Genomic DNA, 22,176 nt, shown 5'->3' on the forward strand with positions numbered 1-22,176 from the left:
GAGATTAGCCAGAGGTGAAAACTTAGGATCTTTTGAGGTCTTTTCCAGGCATGCTCTTGTCCTGGGTGTGTGTATGGCTTTCTAAATTCCCCAGTGTACGCAGGTACTTTCGATTACTCTAATTTCCCAAGAAACTCTCCTCAACTTTTTTCCCCAGGCAATCTATTGTATGTCTCTACTATAATCTTTTGCCCCAGATAGCTATGGGTTTTTATTTTGCCTTGAAGTATTTTTGAGCAATGCCCACTGCTTTTCTGCTTTGAGTGTGTTCTGATTTATATGAAACAGAAGTATGTGCTTTGCATCAGTCTCCAGCTCCAGACAGATTAGAACAAACACAATAATTTGTGAATAAGATCTGCAAGCCTCAGGAAAAGGGACCAGGGTCCCACATGGGAACATGGGCTGCCATCTTCAAGACTGCCACCAAGCCAGGGAGGGAGTGTGTAACAACAAATAGACATGCCACAAAACTTTCCTACTGTTTTTAAGTTGCCTTTTTGTTGATTTGGTGTTTGCTCGGTTGCTGTAAACCTTTGACTGTTTTCTAGAGTTTGACAAAGTTGGTTCTGACTGTTTCTGCTTGTTTTTTGATATTTCTATGGAAGGATGAGCATTTGGTGCTGCCTACTCTACCGTTTTGCTGATGTCACTTCACTAATTATTTGGTTTCATTGCTGTTGCTTAATTTTTTCTTTTATGACTTTTCCTAATTGAAGACTTTTCTTCTCTTGTTTTTCTGGTAGTTTGGAAGTTTGGTATTCTCTAATTGATTTTCTTGACACAATTTTAAATGTATGTATTTCTGTATTAACATCAAATTTTTGTTGTCTGTAGCAGCCTTTAAACAAGATATGTTTTTTTATTGAAGTATAATTGACATAAAACATTATATTAGTTATTATATTAGTTTCAAGTGTACAACATAATGATTTGATGTTTGTATATATTGCAAAATGATAAACAAAATGTGGATTTTTTTGGAAGTGTTTATTCCTCTCCCCCATATCCTGTGTTTTATAGAAATCATCTTAGTAATTATTTTTACATGTTGAATATTAATATTTTTTATTCTTAATAATTGAAGTGCTAATGATTAGGCTTGACTGTAAGTGTTCAGGTTATTTTGTTGTCCCAGTAGGAAAGGTACTTTGTGAAAACAGTAGTTCTTGAGCTGTAGAAAAGCTGTAGTTTAAGAATGGCCGTGTGTGAGGCCCTTTAAGTGTCATCTGTTTATTAGCTCATGTAATTTCAACAGCTTTCAGAGTTAGCTTACACTTTCATGTAATTTTAGAGCTGATGAATGCCAGTGAATAAAGGTTTATATGTGGAAGGTAGATGGAATGATTTATTCAAAGGAACATTTTAAATAGTTGAGACATTTTACCTGAGTTTGAGTCCACTGCAAGCTGTTTGTCCTCCCTTAAGTCACCTGCTCATGTCTCAGGAAGATTATGAAATGCCAGAGCTCTTTGGAGAAAGTAGTTTGAAGTTCCCTTTGCTGTTTGTTGCAGACTGCTGAAAAAGAGGAGCTGGATGTTCTTTGTCTTTTATTGCAGATTTTATCAGCTCATTTTAGGTTGCCTGTTTGAGAACCTGTCTTTACAGCTACAGATTCTTAATTGATTGGTGGAGCAATGTCACTTTCCTTATTTCAGGACATCTCCATCTCTGAGTCCTCAGCATGTGGCAGTGTCCATAGTCATTATGGAGGGAGGCTTAAGGTACATGTACTCTCTCAGAAAGTTGACAGTCTTATGCCACCTGTTCACTAAATCACAGAACCACTTCCCTTCCATTTATAACTCTAGTAGCTGTCTTTTCCAACTTTACCAGAAACTAGTTAATGCTGGTCTCTTACATTCTCAGTTATTTCTTATATGTCATGTACAGTAGTCCCCCTTTATAGGCCATTTAGCTTTCTGCAGTTTCAGTTATCCATGGTCAGCTGTGGTGCAAAAATATTAAATGGAAAATTCCAGAAATAAACAATCCATAAGTTTTAAATTGTGTGCTATTCTGAGTAGCTTAATGAAATCTTGCGTCATCCCACTTTGTCCCACCAGGGACGTGAATCATCCCTCTGTCCAGCATATCGACACTGTATATGCTACCTGCCCGTTAGTCATTTAGTAGCTGTCTCAGTTATCAGATCGACTGTCGTGGTATCGCAGTGCTTGTGTTCAGGTAACCTTTATTTTACTTCATAATGGCCTCAAAGCACAAGAGTAGGGATGCTGGCAGTTCGGATATGCCAAGGAGAAGCTATAAAATGCTTCCTTTAAGTGAAAAGGTGAAAGTTCTCAACTTAATAAGGAAAGAAAAAAATCGTATGTTGACATTGCTAAGATCTTTTGTTATAGTATATAACAAAAGATGTGACTTTTGTGACTTTTATTATAGTATATTGTTATAATTCTATTTTATTATTAGTCATTGTTAATCTCTTACTGTGCCTAATTTGTGAGTTAAACTTGATCATAGGTATGTACGTATAGGAAAAAACATAGTATATGTAGGGTTTAGCATTATCTGTGGTTTCAGGCACCCACTGGGGGTCTTGAAACATATTCCCCATGAATAAGGGGGGAACTACTGTGTTCCTCTTCCTTGGGTTCTACTCTTTTGACAGAGTGCATTCTGGAATATTTTGAAAAATGGGTTCACGGATTTATAGTTTTTTTTATTTTTATCATATGTTTATTTTGCTTTGTTCTATGAATGGTTATTTGCCTGGATGATAATTCTGGGTGATAAAAAGCTACTGCCCTCAGAAAATTGTGGCTATCTCTGTCTCTCTCCATTTTCTTCTATTATTTATTTTTGCTGAGGATGAATCAAGTGTCAGTTTGATTCTCATTTCTTTGTAGCTGTGATATTGTGATTTATAAGAGAAATGTATATTTGGTCATTCAGATGACCAAAATATATTTCTGGTATGTATTATTTGCTCTTTGTTTATGGTTCCTGGCTCACAGCTCCCAAAACCCTTGGAATTTCCTAAACATTGAGAGTGATAAAAGTGTCTCTTATTATGTTAATAAGGTGACTTTTAGAAAACACCTAAGGATGGGGGCTGGTTACCAGTGGAGGCAGCCATGTGATTAGAGGGCTGGAACTTTCAGTCCCACCCCCTGAACTCTGGGGAGGGAAGAAGGGCTGGAGGGTTAATCAATCATGCCTATGTAATGAAACCTCCATAAAAACCCAAAAGGACAGGATTTGTAGAGCTTCCAGGTTAGTGAACACGTGGAGGTGCGGGGAGAGTGGCACATCTGGAAAAGGCCTGCAAGCTCCACACCCTTTCCCATACCTTGCCCTACACATTTCTTTCATCTGGATGTTCATCTGTATCCTTTATCATGTCCTTTTATAATAAATTGGTGATCTAGGAAGTAAAATGTTTCTCTGAGTTGGGTGAGCCAATCTAGCAAATTAATTGAACCTAAGGAAAGAGGGGGTCATGGGAACCTCTGATTTATAGCCAGTTGGTCAGAAGCACAGGTAACAACTTGGACTTGTGACTGGTATCTGAAGTGGTGGTGGGGACAGTATTGTAGGACTGAACGCTTAACCTTTGGATTCTGATGCTATCTCCAGGTAGCTAGTGTCAGAATTGAGTAGAATTCTTGGACACCCTGCTGGTGAATTGTTGGTGTGGGGGAAAACCCCTTCCACGTTGGAAATTGAATCTCAGAACACCCAATTTAGTAGCCAATCATTGCTTGTTTGCTTTCAGAGAAGTTTGAGAATTTTTACTTGGATTTCAGAAATTTCATCAGGTTGAGCTACACATTTTTACTTTTTTTCCAGAAATCCTCCTTGGCATTCAGTGTGTCTTTTAGATCTGAAGATTCATGTATCTCTTCAGGGACGTATTTTTTCTTTTTTTCTTCTCTTCTATCCTATGTGATATGTCCTGCAATTTCTTTTAGAATGGTTTTTATCTCCGGGATTTCTCCATATTTTATAAACTCTTCTTCATTATTTCTCTGATTTTTACTTTGTTATGAGAAATTTGTACAATTTTGTATTCTATATCCAATTTGTTTTCTAATAGCATTTTGAAAGCATTTGTTTTATGTTTTCACAATTAAGCAAATGTGAAAATTTCATTTGAGTACTCTCTTTTTCTCTCTAATGGATTCTTTTAGCCAGCTATGCTCACTTTATGAAATGGAAGCAGTATTCTCTTGAATATCTTTGAGGATTCTATTTAGAATATTTTAAAATTTTCCTCTATTTTTTGTGCTCTTTCCCCCTTACTGTTCAATCATTCTGTTCATTCTTGTGGCTTGCTTTTTATGCTTTGGTTTTCCCCAGCTGTTTGGTAAGTCTTCGTTTTCCTTTCATGTTTCTCCATGAAAGTCTATAGTTTGAGAAGCACAGGTAGCTGTGGCAAGTTGAGTTGGTAGATATGGATGCAGAAATGGATGTGTCTTACCACTCACTCACCAGAGGGTTCTGTAGGTGAATGGGTGGGGGATGGACATGTGAGGACCCTCCTTCAGGCCAGGCAGAAAGGAAACAGGCAAGCCAGCAGGAGGTCCCCCTTCAGCTTCTGAAATGGAGAATGCTATATCCTGAGATTAGAGCACTAAGGTGTGTTTCATTAAGCAAGTTTTTTTTTTTTTTTAAGAAAATACATGCTGTCATGGAGGATTGAAGTTTTGGGAGTCATATGTCTTAGTTGGATTTACAAAAAAGCCCCTGACTTTATATAGAATGGCTACTCATCATTTTTAGTCTTCACTGACTACTGGATGTCTGCAGAGTAGGGGGCCACCAAGGTGCCCTGGAAGTCAGTTATTTTGCCAGCAAGTTACTTTGCCACCTATGCTGACCCCTAGCCCTGGTTGGAAGGCTCAGAGCTTGGAGGTCTGTGGCTACAGTTGCAAGCCCCCTCTTCTGCCCACTTCTGTACTTGTATAAGTTGCAGGTACCAAGATTCTAGTTTCTCTTGTGTGATACTGTCTACTGATATTTTCCAGAAGTTATATAAAATTGTCTTCTTTGGTGTATTCTACTGTTGTCTGCACATTTATTGTTCGTTTTATGTTTCTTCTACTCATATTGTTGGAGGCATCAGAGGTAGACGTTTGTTTTAAGTCCACCATCTTTAATGGGAAGTGTCAGTTATTTGTGAAACTATCTCCTTTACTGTTTTCCGTTATTCTTGTCATCTAGTTCTGTTTTCACGTTTCAAAAAATCCCTTCTCGGTGCTGGCCCCATGGCCTAGTGGTTAAGTTCGGCATGCACCTCTTCAGCGGCCTGGGTTTGGTTCCCAGGTGTGGACCTATGCTGCTTGTCAGTGGCCATGTTGTGGTGGTGACCCACATACCAAAAAAAAAAAAAAAAAAGTACAGGAAGATTGGCAATAGATGTTAGCTCAGGGCTAATCTTCCTCAAGCAAAAAGAGAAGATGAGGGTGAATCTTCCTCAGCAAAAAATAAATAAATAAATAAATAATCCCTCTCAGCCTTCATAGCCTATTTTTCTTTTTTCTGACAGCCACTTAAATATTGGTGTTCCCTCAGATTCTATGCTGGTATTTTTCTTTCCTCAATCTTTGTCTCCTCTCTGAGTGTCTGATACACTCTGGTGACCCCAGTGACAGAGAATTGCTATTTTTACCCAAATCCTTATTTTCCTGCTATATCTCTCTCCTGAACTCCAGAGTCATCTATCCAGCCTTCAAGTGGACATTTCCACTTGCGTGTTCTGAAGACATTTAGAGTGCTGTATGTCTAGCATCTCTTTCATTGCTACTCTACATCTATTCTGTTCTTCCTCCTTTTCCCTGACTTGACAGAGGTTTCCAGAACCTCCAGGGCTGCTCATGCAGACCCTCTGGGAGTAACTCTTCCTCTCTTCCTTTGCTTAATGGGTTCCTTGTTTTGTATCTCCCCCACTGCCCCCTTAATATAGGTGATCTAGCTCCAATACTGCTGTCCAGCACAGTCTCCACCCTACTTTGGGTGTATTGCTTCCTTAGTGACAATTAGATTGTGTAACTGGGACTGAAGTGTGTATTTCCATTTTACCCTTGGCTTCCTGTTACAGTCATGCGTTGCTTGATGATGGGGATACATTCTGAGAAATGCGCCCTTAGGCGATTTCATCATTGTGCAAACATCGTAGAATGTACTTACACAAACCTAGATAGTACAGCCTACTGCACATCTGGGCTGTATGGTACTAATCTTATGGGCCCACTGCCACATATGTGGTCTGTCGTTGACCAAAACGTAGTTACGCATATTCACGGCAATGGCCTGGGACAGGTGGCGGTTGGGGGTAGGGAGGGAGGCTATGCCCCAAGGGAGTGTGGAAGATAATTTTGTGTATATAAAATACTGTCATTTCTTTAGGGCATGAGAAGAAAATATTAGCTTGTCTATTTACATTTGTATCTGAAGAATAACAAAATTAAGCTTTGTGAATTGACAGTATTTTATTTAATTTATGGATAAATATAAATAAAACTGGTGGTTGCTCAAGAATTTTACTGATTAGTTGAGTGATTAAATATTTGGAGATCACTAACAGGCTTAAAGCCAAATATATTTCCTAGTTCCCTCCCCCTCTCCCTCTCCCCTACCTCTGCAGCCTTTATCTCATCACAGGTTCAGACCTGCTCTCCTGTCCTGTTGCGCAGTTCCATTGACTTGCCACATGTTTTTTCAGGTCTTCTTAACTTTTCTTGCAGTTTTCCCATATATTTGTGAAGAAACTGCTTTTCATATTTAAGCACTGAAAGTTTTATCTGCTCAGTGAAATCCAAGGTGCTGGCACTCACATGAACTTGCACAGAATCCCTTTATGATCCCTGTCTGTGTTGCACATATTTATAGTGTGGGTTCTTTAAGTCCGGTGGTAGGTGTGTCTCTGTGTTCCCTTATGACAATAAGTTCTTTGAGACTAGGCAGAGTACTTTATTCAACTTGAGATTCTCATAAACTAGGACAGTTTCAGGCACATGTGGGCACTCAGATATTTTTGCATTAAGTAATAAATTAATTCACCAGAGGTATTTCTACTATGATTTCTTTTTTACTTACAAAATATAACACAAAAGAAGCTATATTGTAGAGGTCCTTTGTAACATTTTCTGGTCAATTTTCAACAGTAAAAATGGTAAGAATTAGTCTTTAAACACCTTTCTGAATCTGACCACTTCAGACTGAGCAGAAATGTGCTTTTCCAGGGATCATTGTCATTCAGGGATGTGACTGTGGGCTTCACTCAGGAGGAGTGGCAGCACCTGGACCCTGCTCAGAGGAGCCTGTACAGGGATGTGATGCTGGAGAACTACAGCCACCTCGTCTCAGTGGGTAGGTAGCACTTGTTTCCTATGTAGACCCCCAGTATGTGTGTCCTTTTTTTTTTTTTTTTTTTTGCTGAGGAAGATTAGCCTTGAGCTAACATCTGTTGTAAGTCTTCTTTGTTTTTTTCTTGAGGAAGATCAGCCCTGAGCTAACATCTGTGCCAGTCTTCCTCTACTTTATATGTGGGTTGCTGCCACAGTGTGGGTGATGAGTGGTGTAGGTCCATGCCTGGGATCCAAACCTGCGAACTCCGGGCCGCTGAAGTAGAGGCATTGAACTTAACCATTATGCCACGGAGCCAGCCCCTGTGTGTCCTTTTTTTATTTACAGAAACTTGTGGAATTTTTGTAGAATATAGTAATGTTTAGGTTTGGGATTTGGAGGTCAAGGACAGTTTGTCCCTTTTGGGTGCCAGAAAGAATGTTCTCCTCTGCCCCAGAGGAGGGGTAAATGAGCTTTTCTTATTGTACACTCTTTGAGGTGTGCTGTCCTCCTCCTTCAGAGGCCCTGAAACTCATCCGGTGTGTCCCAAGTCATACAGTTCTCATTCACAGGGCATTGCACCCCTAAACCAGAAGTGATCCTCAAGTTGGAGCAAGGAGAGGAGCCGTGGATATTAGAGGAAGAGTTTCCAAGCCAGAGTGACCCAGGTGAGTTAGTGAGTGTGAGCCAGGTGGAGTTTAGGAGGAAATCAGGTCACAAAGAGTTAGTTTAGAGATTGAAACCATAGAAATGGTCTTCAAGAATCACTCTTTAGAGGCTCCAAACCTTTGGAAGTAGAGTGTTGACATGGGTCAAATATCCAATGTCACTGAATTACCCAGTATCTCCCAGTGTCACTCTCATACAGAAACGGTTTCCTTTTTTGGGGGGGTTGGGGGGGGTATAAGTTATATAGAGTTAAGTGTACAGATCTTAAGTGTGTAACTAAATAAAATAATGTATATGTATGCACCCATGTATCTATCATCAAGATGAACATATAGAGCATTTTTCAGCACCCAAGAAGGCTCCCTAATATCCTCTTCACAGTAAATGACATCCCCCGTTCTATTACCATAGATGGTGTGCCTGTTTTTAACTTCAGATAAATGTAAACATATAGTATGTACTGTATGTCTATGTGCACTATGTTTTCTACTATACACACACACACACACACTATATATATGTGAATATATACTATATAGATAATGTATAGAGATGATGTCTGGCTTCTTTGGTTCAGCATTACGTCTGTGAGATACGTCTATGTTGTGTATATCAGTAGTCTATTGCTATATATTGCTGTGTAGCATTCCATTGTGACTAACACAGAATTTATCTGTCCATTCTATTATTGAAACATATTTGGGGTACATATCTGAAGTGTATTTGTTTTAAAACATTTTGGATTTTGGGTTATTTGAAAAAGTTGTTATAAATATTCTTGTGTGTATCTTTTAGAGGATGCAGACTCATATTTTGTTAGATATATAGCCGGGAATGGACTTGCTGGGTGTAGAGTAATCACATATTTAGCTTTAGTAATGTTTAGTTTAAACTTTTTTCCAAAGTGATTGTACTAAATTGTATTGCCACCAACAGTGTCTAAGAGTTCCAACTGCAGTACATCCTTGTGAGCACTTGGTATTGTCAGTTTAATTAATTTTAGCCATTCTAGTCATTGTGTTGTGGTATCGCAGTAGGTTTTAATTTCCATTTCTTTGATGACTGATGATGTTGAGCATCTTTTCGTATGTTTGTTGGCTATTTAGATCTCTCTTTTTGGGAAGTGACTATTCAGGTCTTTTGCCTATATTATTTTATTGAGTTATTGGTCTTTTTGAGTTCTAGAAATTTTAAAATATATTCTGGATATGAATCTTTTGTCAGATGTATGTATCTTTTTCTGAATTATGTCATGTCTTACCACTCTCTTAATGATGTCTTCTGATGAACAGAAGCTTTTTAAAAAGACCATCCTTTCTCCTGCTGAATTGTAGTTTTCTCTTTGTTATTTATCAGGTGACCATATATGTGTGGTTATGTTTCTGGGCTTTCTGTTCTTTTCCACTGGGAAATTTATCCATCTTTATGACAATACCACTGTCTTTTATTATTATAACTTAATTATTAAGTCTTGACATCTGGCAGTGTTAGCCTTCTAGCTTTGCTGTTTTCTTCAAGACTGCATGGCTATTCTATAGCATAAATACAGAATGTTGCCAAGAACATCTTTAACCTACAAAATATATGAGAATAATATCTATGTTTCCAGACGATATGGACAATGCTATAGTGCTGTAAGTCTTTTGCATTTTCGTATAAATTTTGGAATCAGCTTGTCAGTTTCCACAAATACGCACAGCCACCTCCTAGGACTTTTACTGGGATTGCATTGATCATTTTGGAGAGGATTTACATCTTAAGGATAATGAGTTTTCCAATCCATGTCCATGGTACAACTGTACTTAGGTCTTCTTTAATTTCTCCCTTGTCCTGTAGTTTTCTGTTTAGCTATTTCCATTTTTCATTAAATATATTCCTATTTTATGTTTTTTATACTATTTTCATTTTTTACTCTATAATATTTATAGTATTTTATTCTTCAATTGTTTAATGCTAGTATATAGAAAAACAGTTGATATTTGTACATTGGCCTTGTATCCTGCAACATTGTAAATTCACTTATTCTGGTAGTTGTTTTATAGATTTCTTAAAATTTTCTATATAAACAATTGTGTCATCTGTGAATAAAGTCAAGTTTACTTCACTTTCCCAATCTTTGTACTTTTTTTTTTTCTTTTTCTTGCCTATTGTACTGGCCAGGAATGCCAATAAAATGTTGTACAGAAGTAGTGAGAGTGGACATCCTTGTCTTGTTCCTGACCTCAGGGAGAAACTGTTCAGTATTTTACCATTAATTTTGATGTTACGGAAAGGATTTCTATAAATGCCCTCTATCATTTTGAAGAAGTTCTCTTCTATTCCTAGTTTGCTAAGAGTTGTTTTGTTTTGTTTTTTTAATTATGAATGAGTATTGAGGTTTTTCAAATGCTTTTTCTCCATATGTGGAGATAATTATATGATTTTTCTTATATATTTCTTATTTATATTATTTATATTAAGAATATAATTTCTTCTATTTCTTATTTATATTAAGAATATAAACTCTTATTATTTATAAGAATAAATAAATATTCTTATTTATTCTGTTAATATCATGAGTAATCTTGGTTGATTTTCAAATGTTCAACCAACCTGATATTTCTGAAATATATCCTCCTTGATCATAATGTATTTTGCTGTTTTTATAATGACTGAATTTGGTGTTGCACTATTTTGTGTGGGATTTGTGTGTGTGTGTTCATGAAAGAGATTATCCTTTAATTGTCCTTTGTTGTAATCTTTTCAGATTTGGGGTTGAACACTGTACTACTTTCTTAAGATGAGTTGGGTAGTGTTTCATAATTTTCTTTTTTTTTTCTTTTTCTTATTTTTTTATTGCAGTAACGTTGGTTTATAACATTATATAAACTTCAGGTGTACATCATTATACGTTGGTTTCTATGTAGGTTACATCATATTCACCACCCAAAGACTAATTATAATCCATCACCACACACATGTGCCTAATCATCCCTTTCGCCCTCCTTCATCGCCCTGTCCCCTCTGGTAACCACCCATCCAATCTCTGTCTCTATGTGATTGTTTTTTGTTGTTTTTATCTTCTACTTATGAATGAGATCATATGGTATTTGACCTTCTCCCTCTGACTTATTTTTCTTAGCATAATACCCTCAAGGTCCATCCATGTTGTCACAAATGGCTGGATTTCATCATTTCTTAAGGCTGAGTAGTATTCCATTGTGTATATATACCACATTTTCTTTATCCTTTTGTCTCTTGATGGGCACTTAGGTTGCTTCCCAGTCTTGGCTATTGTGAATAATGCTGCAGTGAACACAGGGGTGCATGTATCTTTACACATGGGTGTTTGCATGTTCTTTGGATAAACACCCAGCAGTGGAATAGCTGGGTGGTATGGTAGTTCTATCCTTAATTTTTTGAAGAATGTCCACACTGTTTTCCATAGTGGCTGCACCAGTTTGCACTCCCACCAGCAGTGTATGAGAGTTCCCTTCTCTCCACATCCTCTCCAACAGTTGTTTCCTGTCTTGTTAATTGTAGCCATTCTGATGGGAGTGAGGTGATATCTCATTGTAGTTTTGGTTTGCATTTCTCTGATAGTTAATAATGTTGAACATCTTTTCATGTGTCTGTTGGCCATCTGTATATCTTCTTTGGAGAAATGTCTGTTCAGGTCTTTTGCCCATTTTTTAATTGGGTTGTTAGTTTTTTTGGTTGTTGAGATGTATGAGTTCTTTATATATTTTGGATATTAACCCCTTATCAGATATATATGGTTTGCAAGTACCTTCTCCCAGGTGTTAGGTTGTCTTTTCATTTTGTTGATGGTTTCCTGTGCTGTGCAGAAGCTTTTTAGTTTGGTGTAGTCCCATTTGTTTATTTTTGCTGTTGTTTCTCTTGCCTGGTCAGACATGGTACTTGAAAATATGTTGCTAAGACCGATGTTGAAGAGCGTACTGCCTACGTTTTCTTCTAGAAGTTTCATAGTTTGAGGTCTTACATTCAAGTCTTTAATCCATTTTGAGTTAATTTTTGTATGGTGTAAGATAATGTCTACTTTCATTTTTCTGCATGTGGCTGTCCAGTTTTCCGAACACCATTTATTGAGAGACTTTCTCCATTGTATGTTTTTGGCTCCTTTGTTGAAAATTAACTGTCCCTAGATGTGTGAGTTTATTTCTGGGCTGTCGCTTCTGTTCCATTGATCTATGTGTCTATTTTTGTGTGAGTACCATGCTGTTTTGGTTACTATAGGTTTGTAGTGTATTTTGAAATCAGAGAGTGTGATACCTCCAGCTTTGTTCTTTTTTCTCAGGATTCTTTTGGCTATTCGAGGTCTTTTGTTCCATATAGAATTTATGATTCTTTGTTCTATTTCTATGAAAAATGTTGTTGGAACTTTGATAGGGATTGCGTTGAATCTATAGATTGCTTTAGGAAGTATGGACACTTTAACTATGTTAATTCTTTCAATCCAAGAGCACAGAATATCTTTCCATTTCTTTGTGTCATCTTCAGTTTCTTTCAACATTGTTTTATAGTTTTCAGTGTACACATCTTTCACCTCTTTGGTTAAGTTTATTCCTAGGTATTTTATTATTTTTGTTGCAATTGTAAATGGGATTGTATTCTTAATTTCTCTTTCTGCTACTTCATTGTAGTGTATAGAAATGGAACTGATTTTTCTGTGTTGATTTTGTATCCTGCAACTTGGCCCTATTCATTTATTTCTGAAAGTTTTTTGTGGATTCTTTAGAGTTTTCTATATATAAAATCATGTCATCTGCAAATAGTGACAGTTTCACTTCTTCCTTTCCAATTTGGATCCCTTTTATTTCTTTTTCTTGCCTGATTGCACTGGTTAGGACTATGTTAAATAGGAGTGGGGACCAAGTGGGCATCCTTGTCTGGTTCCTGTTCTTAGAGGGATAGCTTTCAGTTTTTCACAATTGAGAATGATATTAGCTGTGAGTTTGTTATATATGGCCTTTGTTATGTTGAGATACTTTCCTTCTATACCCATTTTATTCAGAGTTTTTATCATAAATGGATGCTATATCTTGTCAAGTGCTTTCTCTGCATCTACTGAGATGATCATGTGATTTTTATTCTTCATTTTCTTAATGTGGTGTATCACGTTGATTGATTTGTGGATGTTGAACCATCCCTGCATCCCTGTTATAAATCCCACTTGATCATGGATGCTCTTTTTAATGTATTGTTGTATTTGATTTGCTTGTATTTTGTGAAGGATGTTTGCGTCAATGTTCATCAGTGATATTGGCCTATAAGTTTCTTTTTTCCTGTTGTCCTTGTCTGGCTTTGGTATCAGGGTAATGTTGGCTTCATAGAATGAGTTAGGAAGCTTCCCCTACTCTTCAATTTTTTGGAAGAATTTGAAAAGGATAGGCATTAAGTCTTCTTTGAATGTTTGGTAGAATTCACTAGGGAAGCTGTCTGGTCCTGGACTTTTATTTTTAGGGAGGTTTTTGATTACTGTTTCAACCTGCTTGCTGGTGATTGGTTTATTCAAATTCTCTATTTCTTCTTGATTCAGTTTTGAAAGGTTATATGATTCTAAGAATTTATCCGTTTCTTCTAGATTATCCAATTTGTTGGCATATAGCTTTTCGTAGTATTCTCTTATAATCTTTTGTGTTTCTGAGGCGTCTGTTGTAATTTCTCCTCTTTCATTTCTCATTTTATTTATTTGAGTCTTCTCTCTTTTTTTCTTGGTGAGGCTAGCTAAAGGTTTGTCAATTTTGTTTATCTTTTCAAAGAACCAGCTCTTGGTTTCATTGATTTTTTTCTTTTTTTTTTTTAGTCCTATTTCATTTACTTCTGCTCTGATTTTTATTATTTCCCTCCTTCTAATGATTTTGGGCTTTGTTTGTTCTTCTTTCTCCAGTTCCTTTAGGTGCACTGTTGGATTATTTGAGATTTTTCTTGTTTGTTGAGGTAGGCCTTTATTACTATAAACTTTCCTTTTAGAGCTACTTTTGCTGTATCCCATAAATTCTGGCATGTTGTATTTTCATTTTCATTTGTCTCCAAACCTCTGTGACTCCAGGCATTGGATAGATAGCCAGCAAGGCCTTTCTTGCCGGGTCTACTTTTTAAAAGTTTTTTTCACCTTGTCAGTGGTAGCTTCCAAGTTGGTCCACCCCAAGATGGGTGCAACAGGCTAGAGACTCATTATTAGTCTCTAATGGGTCAGGCATCGGGCTTTAGGAAGAGTTCATTAGCAAGCTCAATGTTACTTTTCCGGAAGTCAACTCCCAAAGTGTATCGCTCTCTGGAGACTGCCTCCCTTGTCATGCTGTCTCCTTTGCATACTGCCTTCCGTTAGGCAAAAATAATTTTTAAGCCTCTTTTAGGCCCCCATAGGCAAAAATCGTCAATCATGGAGGCTTGTTCTGTCTCCAGTGCTTTAAGATTCTCGACATGGACACTAAATCCTTGTCCATAAACACTTAGTTCCCTGATTGGGATGCCATCTCTAGGACTTAGGTCAAATTAATTTATGCCACATATTCAGATGTAGTAGCCACAAAACAATACAAAGATGTTTTTAAATATCCCCCCTTTTTTTTTCTTAGTGCAAATTTTGCAGAAACTCCAGCAGCTGAATTCAGCATTGACAGGGTCACAATCTCAGCTGTCTGGATCCTGGCTGGGCCAGAGCTGGGGCTGCAAGGCTGCCATGGAGAGTTTTTTCAAAAAAGTCTCCCCTTTTGAGATGTCTTCTTTGACTCATGGATTGTTTAGAAGTGAGTTGCTTCAAAAATCATTTTTTTTCTGCTTATCCTTCAGTTCTTGAGTTTTAGTTTAATACAAAGAAGATTCTTTGTATGATTTCAATTATTTGAAATTTGTTGCTTTGTCTCTTTTCTTAAATGTTCCATGTGCACTTGAGGAGAATATGTATTCTGTAATTGTTTTGTGTAGTGTTCTGTAATAATATTGTTCAGGTCTTCTGTATCCTGACTTTCTGTATTTCATCTGCTGTTCTCTCAGTTACTGAGAGAGGTGTTTTGAAATCTCCAATTATGATAATTCTTGAGACTATATTAATTAGGCAAATAGAAATTTAGGATTGTTACATCTCACTTTTTAATGGACTGTTTAGTCGTTATGAAATGCCTGTCTTGATATGTGTAGTGATACTTTTGCCTTTAGATCTACTTCTTCTGATATTAACATAGCTACACCAGCTTTCTTTTCCATCCTTTTCCATCCTTTACTTTACCTAGTGCTTATATTTAAAGTGTGTCTCTTATAAACTGAATATAGTTGTTTTTTTAAATCTAGTCTGACATTTTTTATCTTTTATTTAGTTTGGTTAGTCCATTTATGTTTACTGGTATAATTAGGTTTAAGCCTATAGTCTTGCTATTTCTTTTCTTTATGTACCATTTCTTTATTCTCTTATTCCTCCTTTCAAATCTCTTTTTGGATTTTTTAAAAGTTTTGCCTCTATTAGCTTTTAGTGAGTTATGTATTCTTTTTTAAAATTATTACTTTTTAAGAGGTTACACTACATATAACAATATGCATTCCATTAGAGCAGAACTAAAGAGATAAGTGTGGATGCCAGCAATGTGAAGATGTTCAGAATTATGGAAACTACATGAGATCTTCTTGTACATCAGTGTACATATATGAGAGATGTGGTCTTTTGGCTGAATCCTGGGGCACTACAAGGTTTAGAAGTGATGATAAGGAGGAGTGAGCAGTGGAGACTGTAGGAAGAATCTGAGAGGATGGAGTAAAATTGAGAGTATGTGATGTTCTGGAGGCCAAGAGAAGAATGTATTTCAAGGAGAGGCAAATGGACCTCAGATTTGAAGTTGGTATTTTAACCTTGACTTTTTTGAAACAAGAATACAGCAAGGAATAAGAGATACAAACAAATAAAACCCCACTTTTGAATGAACTAGCAGATGATTTAACTCTGAACCTCAGGACAAGTGGAAGGGTTGCCAATAGCCGTGAAAAGTGAAGTAGGGGTGTTTGCAGAGCTGCAGAATGCAGAGACGTTGCTTTTAGATGGAACCTCAAATTGTCAAACCTAATCTTTTAGAACATCAGGAAGGACTTTTAGGATGGTGGTAGCTCCTTGTACAGGGTTTCTTTCTGAGATGCAGAGGGATGGGGTTAAATGAGGACTTATACACACAAGCTATATTAGAAAGATGCAGTCTATCTCTAAGGCAGTAGAAAATGAAAAAGACTTGATACTTGAAAAAAATAGAAAGACTTGTCTTAGTTGTTTGGAGAGTAGTAAAGACTGAGCAGAATTGCATGCAGTGCCCTTGTCATAAGAAATATTCCTGCCAGCTTTCAATATAGCCCTTGGTTTAACCCGTGGGAAAGTCTTGCAAATAGCTGCATCATGAAAGACTCACCTCCTTCAATGCTGAGTAGTTAAAAAGAAGCTAACACAAGATGCATTCAAAGTTATTACGAGAAACAGGAGAAGACAGGAAAAGCAAGTGGCAGGGGAAAAATAATTCACCTGAAAAATGTTACCATGGAATACCTGAATATTTACTAATTTTTAATATAAGTTAACTGAATGAAATAATGGCTTCTGGTGTACAAGAACATAAAATAGGAAAATAAGAGGTTTTTTTGTTTTTGCTTTTTTTTAATTTTTTGTTTATTGCAGTAACATTGGTTTATAAAATTGTATAAATTTCAGGTGTACATCATTTACTTTCTGAAAGAGATAGTAAGACCACAACAAGATGCGTTATGAGCTGTGGTATATCACAGGAAATAATTGGAAAAAAAAGAATAAAATCACTCTAGTAATCAAAGTACAATTTGAAGAAACAGAGGTAGAAAAGACTTTCTGAAAATATAATAGGGAATATGGAGGTTAGAAATGAGAAACGTAAGCAAAAGGTAAAGAATTTGGAAATAGTACCTGACATAAAGTAATGACTTCTCGTTTTTATTACATATGTTTTACAATTTTTAGCCCAAATTTCCTTTGCCAAGAAAAGCTCATAGAACACTTCAGCTCAATTCTCCTTCCATATCTCTTCATCAAGAAATTCATTCCTAGTCATATAATTAGAGTACTTGGTAGTTTACTGATACTTCACTTCCCACCAGGATTTTGACCCCCAAAGAGAAAGATCTTGGTTTCACTCTCTCATAACCAAGTATTACGTATTATTAATGATTTTGCTTAATCATGGAGCCAGATGTAGAGAGTTCTTTCATAATAATTCAGAAAGTGTTACCACAAATTCTTTCTGAATATATGTGCTGAGTCATCAAAGAGTAGATTCTCATTTGTCAAGTATACATTGACATACAGACTGAAAAATCTTCTTGTCTGTATCTTAACAGAAGTAACACATGCCTGTGTTAAAAGTTATCATGTCATCCCCCTCATAAACACACATGAAGCCCTAAGATAAACAGGAAACTTATGGTGGGCTTTATATAGATTTGTTAATAACATTTAAACATTTATTTTCATAATAAACCAACATTTATTATTAATATCACTATAAAGTGTTAAATACCTTATTCTATACATGCTTTTTTAAAATTGTTCATTCATTAGCATTTTACCATATTTGCTTTTTTTTTTACAGAAGTATTTTTTCCTAAGTACAGACATTTAGGGGCTGGCCTGGTGGCTCAGCGGTTAAGTGTGTGCGCTCTACTTCGGCGGCCTGGGGTTCATGGGTTCGGATCCCAGGCGCACCCTAGCGCACCGCTTATCAAGCCGTGCTGTGGCGGCATCTCATATAAAGTCGAGGAAGATGGGCACAGAGCTTAGCCCAGAGCCAATCTTACTCAGCAAAAAAGAGGAGGATTGGCATTGGGTGTTAGCTCAGGGCTAATCTTCCTCACAAAAAAAGAAAGAAAGAAAGAAAGAAAGAAAAAAGTACAGACATTTAGTGGTTCACTAGATCTTTTCAGTATGAAGGCTAAAAATTTGTGTTTGGTAAAGCTCTCCAGATAATTCTAATAAACATCATTTGTTAAATACCATTGATTTAATATCTGTTTAGAGTGTTGAAAGAAAATCATAGAGTTATAGCTGCCAGGAACATAGTCGATGAATGAAAACCAGAGCTGACTGAAATATTTTAAAATTCAGTGTTTAACAACGATTATTAATGTTATAGCAATGCAGCTCATATTTCTGTTAAAATAAATTATACAAACAGTCCTTTCAATTTTTTTAGTAAATGAAGCTGAAAGTGGTGGGGAGATTTTGGAAGGCAGCTTTTTAAAAACATTGTTGGACTGTAAGCCAACAGAATGAAAAAACATGTTTAAGATTGTGGATCAGAATGAGCAATTTATTAGGGACAAACAGCTGGGCTTGCCCAGAGCAAAATATAATCATTCTAGATTTTTAAAATGATTATTTGATTCTAATCTGAATCCAGATGTAATGATATGTTTGCCTCATTGATACTGTTCTAAAAAATGTCGGTTCTTAGGACATTAGACTCAGGGAAATATAGTATTGTAGATAGGAGGGGAGTAAAAACAGGCATGCATAACCAAAACTATCTTAAGATAAATGAAAGTTCTAGGACCAGGTTTAGAATTGTATTCCTTAAGGTTTTCATGGTGTAGATGCAGAAACATATATATAAAAGCAGGATTGAAGACTAATATTAAGATGATATTTGTTTGCAGGAAAGCCAGAAAACATTGGAACAGGGTTTGATGGTCAGGAGAGGTCCACTGTTGAACAACTCTGATGGAATAAAGAGAAAGTACCATAACCAGAATAGAGCTATAAATCCGATCCTATGGCAAGGATAGCTTGACCACTCATTGATTTTTTTGCATATTTTTATGCAAAATATGCTCTTTTGTTGCATATTTTTATTCCTAGTGAATCAGAGCTAGAAATAGAATTAGAGCTTTGGTTATAGTACTGTTCCTTTATGAATTAGAGCTCTCAGAAATTTGATTTGTTGTTGCTCTGTAGAATGGAAAAGAGAGGTGAAATTGCAAGTGTGTACATTGTTGTCATAATCTAGGCATGAAGAGATGATGACCTAAACTGATCCACTCCCCTGAATCTAATGCTAACTCTATTTCTCCTAAATATTCTTGTCAACTAATTTTCCTTGTCGCTATTTATATTTCAGAATTAATTAATAGCAGTAGAAGCTATTCAAGAAAGTTCAATGAGTTTAACAAAGGTGGAAAACAGCTCCATGATGATAAGCATGAAAGAATTCATTCTGAAGAGAAACCTTATGAATATAATAAAAATAGGAATGGCCTCTGTCTCGATGCAGACTTTGTTCAGCATCAGGATATTCAAATTTTGGAGCAGCCTTTTGAATACAATGAATGTGAGAAAGCTTTTTGTGAGAATTCACTCTTTGTTATACATAAGAAAGCTTACACAGGACAGAACACTTGTGAATACACTGAATATGGGAAAACCTTTTGTGATTTATCATCTCTCATTGCTCATCAGAGAACATATCCAAGAGAGAATCACTGTGAATTTAATGAATGTGGAGAAAATTTCTTTGAGGAATCCATTCTCTTTGAACATCAGAGTGTTCACCTTTTCAGCCAGAAGTCAAACCTCATTCCAGTTCAGAGAACCCACTCAATTGACAATATAATTGAATATAATGAATGTGGAACCTTTTTCAGTGAAAAGTTAGTCTTTGGTGTACAACAGAGAACACACACAGAAAAGCCCTATGAGTGTCATGAATGTGGAAAATCCTTCAACCAGAAGTCATCACACACAAGACATCAGAGAACACACACAGGGGAAAAGTCCTGTGAATGTCATGAATGTGGGAAAACTTTCTACAAGAATTCAGACCTCATTAAACATCAGAGAATTCATACAGGGGAGAAACCTTATGAGTGTCAGGAATGTGGGAAATCCTTCAGTGAAAAGTCAACCCTCACTCAACATCAGAGAACACACACAGGGGAGAAACCATATGAATGTCATGAATGTGGAAAAGCCTTCTCATTTAAGTCAGTCCTTACTGTACATCAGAAGACACACACAGGGGAGAAGCCCTATGAATGTTATGAATGTGGGAAAGCCTTTCTCAGAAAATCAGACCTCATTAAACATCAAAGAACTCACACAGGGGAAAAGCCTTACGAATGTAATGAATGTGGGAAATCCTTCTCTGAGAAGTCAACCCTCACTAAACATCTGAGAACTCATACAGGTGAGAAACCCTATGAATGTATTGAATGTGGAAAATTTTTCTGCTACTACTCGGGTTTCATAGAACATCAAAGAAGACACACAGGGGAGAAACCTTTTGGATGTAACGAATGTGGGAAAAACTTCCGTCAGAAGTCAGCCCTAATTGTTCATCAGAGAACTCACATAAGACAGAAACCCTATGAATGTAATGAATGTGGAAAATCATTCTGTGTGAAGTCAAAACTCATTGCACATCATAGAACACACACAGGGGAGAAACCCTATGAATGTAATGTTTGTGGAAAATCATTCTATGTGAAGTCAAAACTCACGGTACATCAGAGAACACATTTGGGGAGAAACCCTATGAATGTAATAAATGAGGGAAATCACTGTGGGTGAAGTCAAGAGTTTATAGATCAAAGAACACAAAAGGGGAGAAACATCAATTAATATAATTTTGAGAGTACCTTTAGTCTAATGTCAGTTCTCACAATACAGTAGACAACTTTCAGAGGGAAGAAAATAATATGAAGATATTAAATATAGGAAGTTTTTCTACTGGAATTTGGATATATCAGAAAACTCAGAGTGGAGAAAACCTATTGGTAAATGAATATAGGGAACTTTTTGCTCAAAGCCGCACATCACTAAACATCAGAGAAATCACACAGGGTAGAAACCTCTGTCAGCTCCATGGGGTAGAGAAGACTTCATCCACAAGTCAGCGAAAATGCACAAGCTATAAGAAATTGTTTACTATGAAGTGGTATTTTATGGGACTTGTGTGAAATGCTTGAAGTAGCATCTCAGTAGGCATCAGATAGTTACTGGAGAAAATACTTTTAATTTTTTAAAATGTGTGGAAGCTTTAAGTTAAAATTTATCATATATCAGATTTTGAATTGAAGGGTATCTAGCAGTTTAGGAAATGTGGAGAATGTTTTTCATTTAGAAATAGCATTTTGCTTTGTTAAAATACAATATGGTTCATTGCTGGGTCTGCTGTTCCCTTCTGTTTAAGATATTGGATGTGAAAACACACCACACTCCAACCAGTGGTTGCAAGCAGTTCAGAGATTTCTTGCTCAGGCATATGCAAAACAAGAGAATATTTTTAGCAAGAGGACCTGCTGACAAGAAAACTTTATGATGGCCAGATGGAGAGAGAGAGAGATCCTGGTCTGGTGACATACCTGCTAGCAGGATTTTTGAATAATTCTGGGGCAGACTAATTTTGAGGAGCCTGTTCCTGGAATGGTGAATCAAAGGGGCAAGGTGGGTCGCCTTGCATGCAACTTATTGGGTGTAGTAGAAGTGAGTGAGTATGTAACGTAGGTGGTTTCTGCCCTGGCAGATGTTTAACAGTTTGGCCAAATGTCATCCTGCTGTTTGTGACTTATTGCACCTAACTCTATTTCTCCACATACCCAACACATTTCAGATGTGATGTAATAATTTTTAGAAAAACCAAAACATTTGTATACAGACATATACACAGTTAAATATGGAGCTTTAGAAGAGCACAAATAGATTGAGCCACTGAGTAGGATACAGTAGCTTGCAGCAGACCAGTGCACTCACTGGGAACAGCTAACAAAAGCAAATCACAAAAAGCATCTATTTAAATGCAACCTATTGCTGCAGAAACAAAGAAGACTAGAGTGGTAAAATTCAGGAGAGGAGGGAAACACAGAAAGTACCTGGGCAATATGCAGCTCTTTTACCTGGGAGCACTTGCCAGTTCTGGCTACAAGGAGTAACCTGAGTATTGAGCTTGGCTCGAGTAGAGGGCTATAGCTTGTTGGGCAGGAGGGCACAGGGAGACCAGAAGCCAGAAAACAGCAGAACTTTGGCAGTCAACCTGGAGTGAAAGTTTTTGAAACATTAGAGTCTTCAAACAGATAGCCAGTTTCTCAAGAAATTTTCAGAAGACTGACTCAGCATAGGGCAAGAGCCTGGAAAACTAAGCTGAAAAACACAAGTAGATTTTTATTGGTACCGAGAAAAAAAATGATTTGTATTCAAGA

At 36.8% G+C, this 22,176-nt stretch overlaps 1 protein-coding gene across 5 annotated transcripts in view; it reads left to right on the forward strand.

Annotated features, from left to right (window-relative positions):
* Positions 1 to 21,144, forward strand: part of LOC131406991 (zinc finger protein 37A-like) — a 76,604-nt gene extending 55,460 nt beyond the window's left edge. For all 5 annotated transcript variants that reach the window (XM_058542948.1, XM_058542947.1, XM_058542946.1 and 2 more), the window contains exons 3-5: positions 7,209 to 7,335; positions 7,884 to 7,979; positions 19,101 to 21,144. In XM_058542948.1, coding sequence (XP_058398931.1) covers positions 7,209 to 7,335; positions 7,884 to 7,979; positions 19,101 to 20,548 — 1,671 coding nt within the window. In that variant the 3' untranslated portion in view covers positions 20,549 to 21,144. The remainder of the gene's footprint in view (positions 1 to 7,208; positions 7,336 to 7,883; positions 7,980 to 19,100) is intronic.
* Positions 21,145 to 22,176: the final 1,032 nt, after the last annotated feature.

The sequence above is a fragment of the Diceros bicornis genome, chromosome 6 (genome assembly GCF_020826845.1).
Source record: "Diceros bicornis minor isolate mBicDic1 chromosome 6, mDicBic1.mat.cur, whole genome shotgun sequence".
NCBI lineage: Eukaryota > Metazoa > Chordata > Mammalia > Perissodactyla > Rhinocerotidae > Diceros > Diceros bicornis.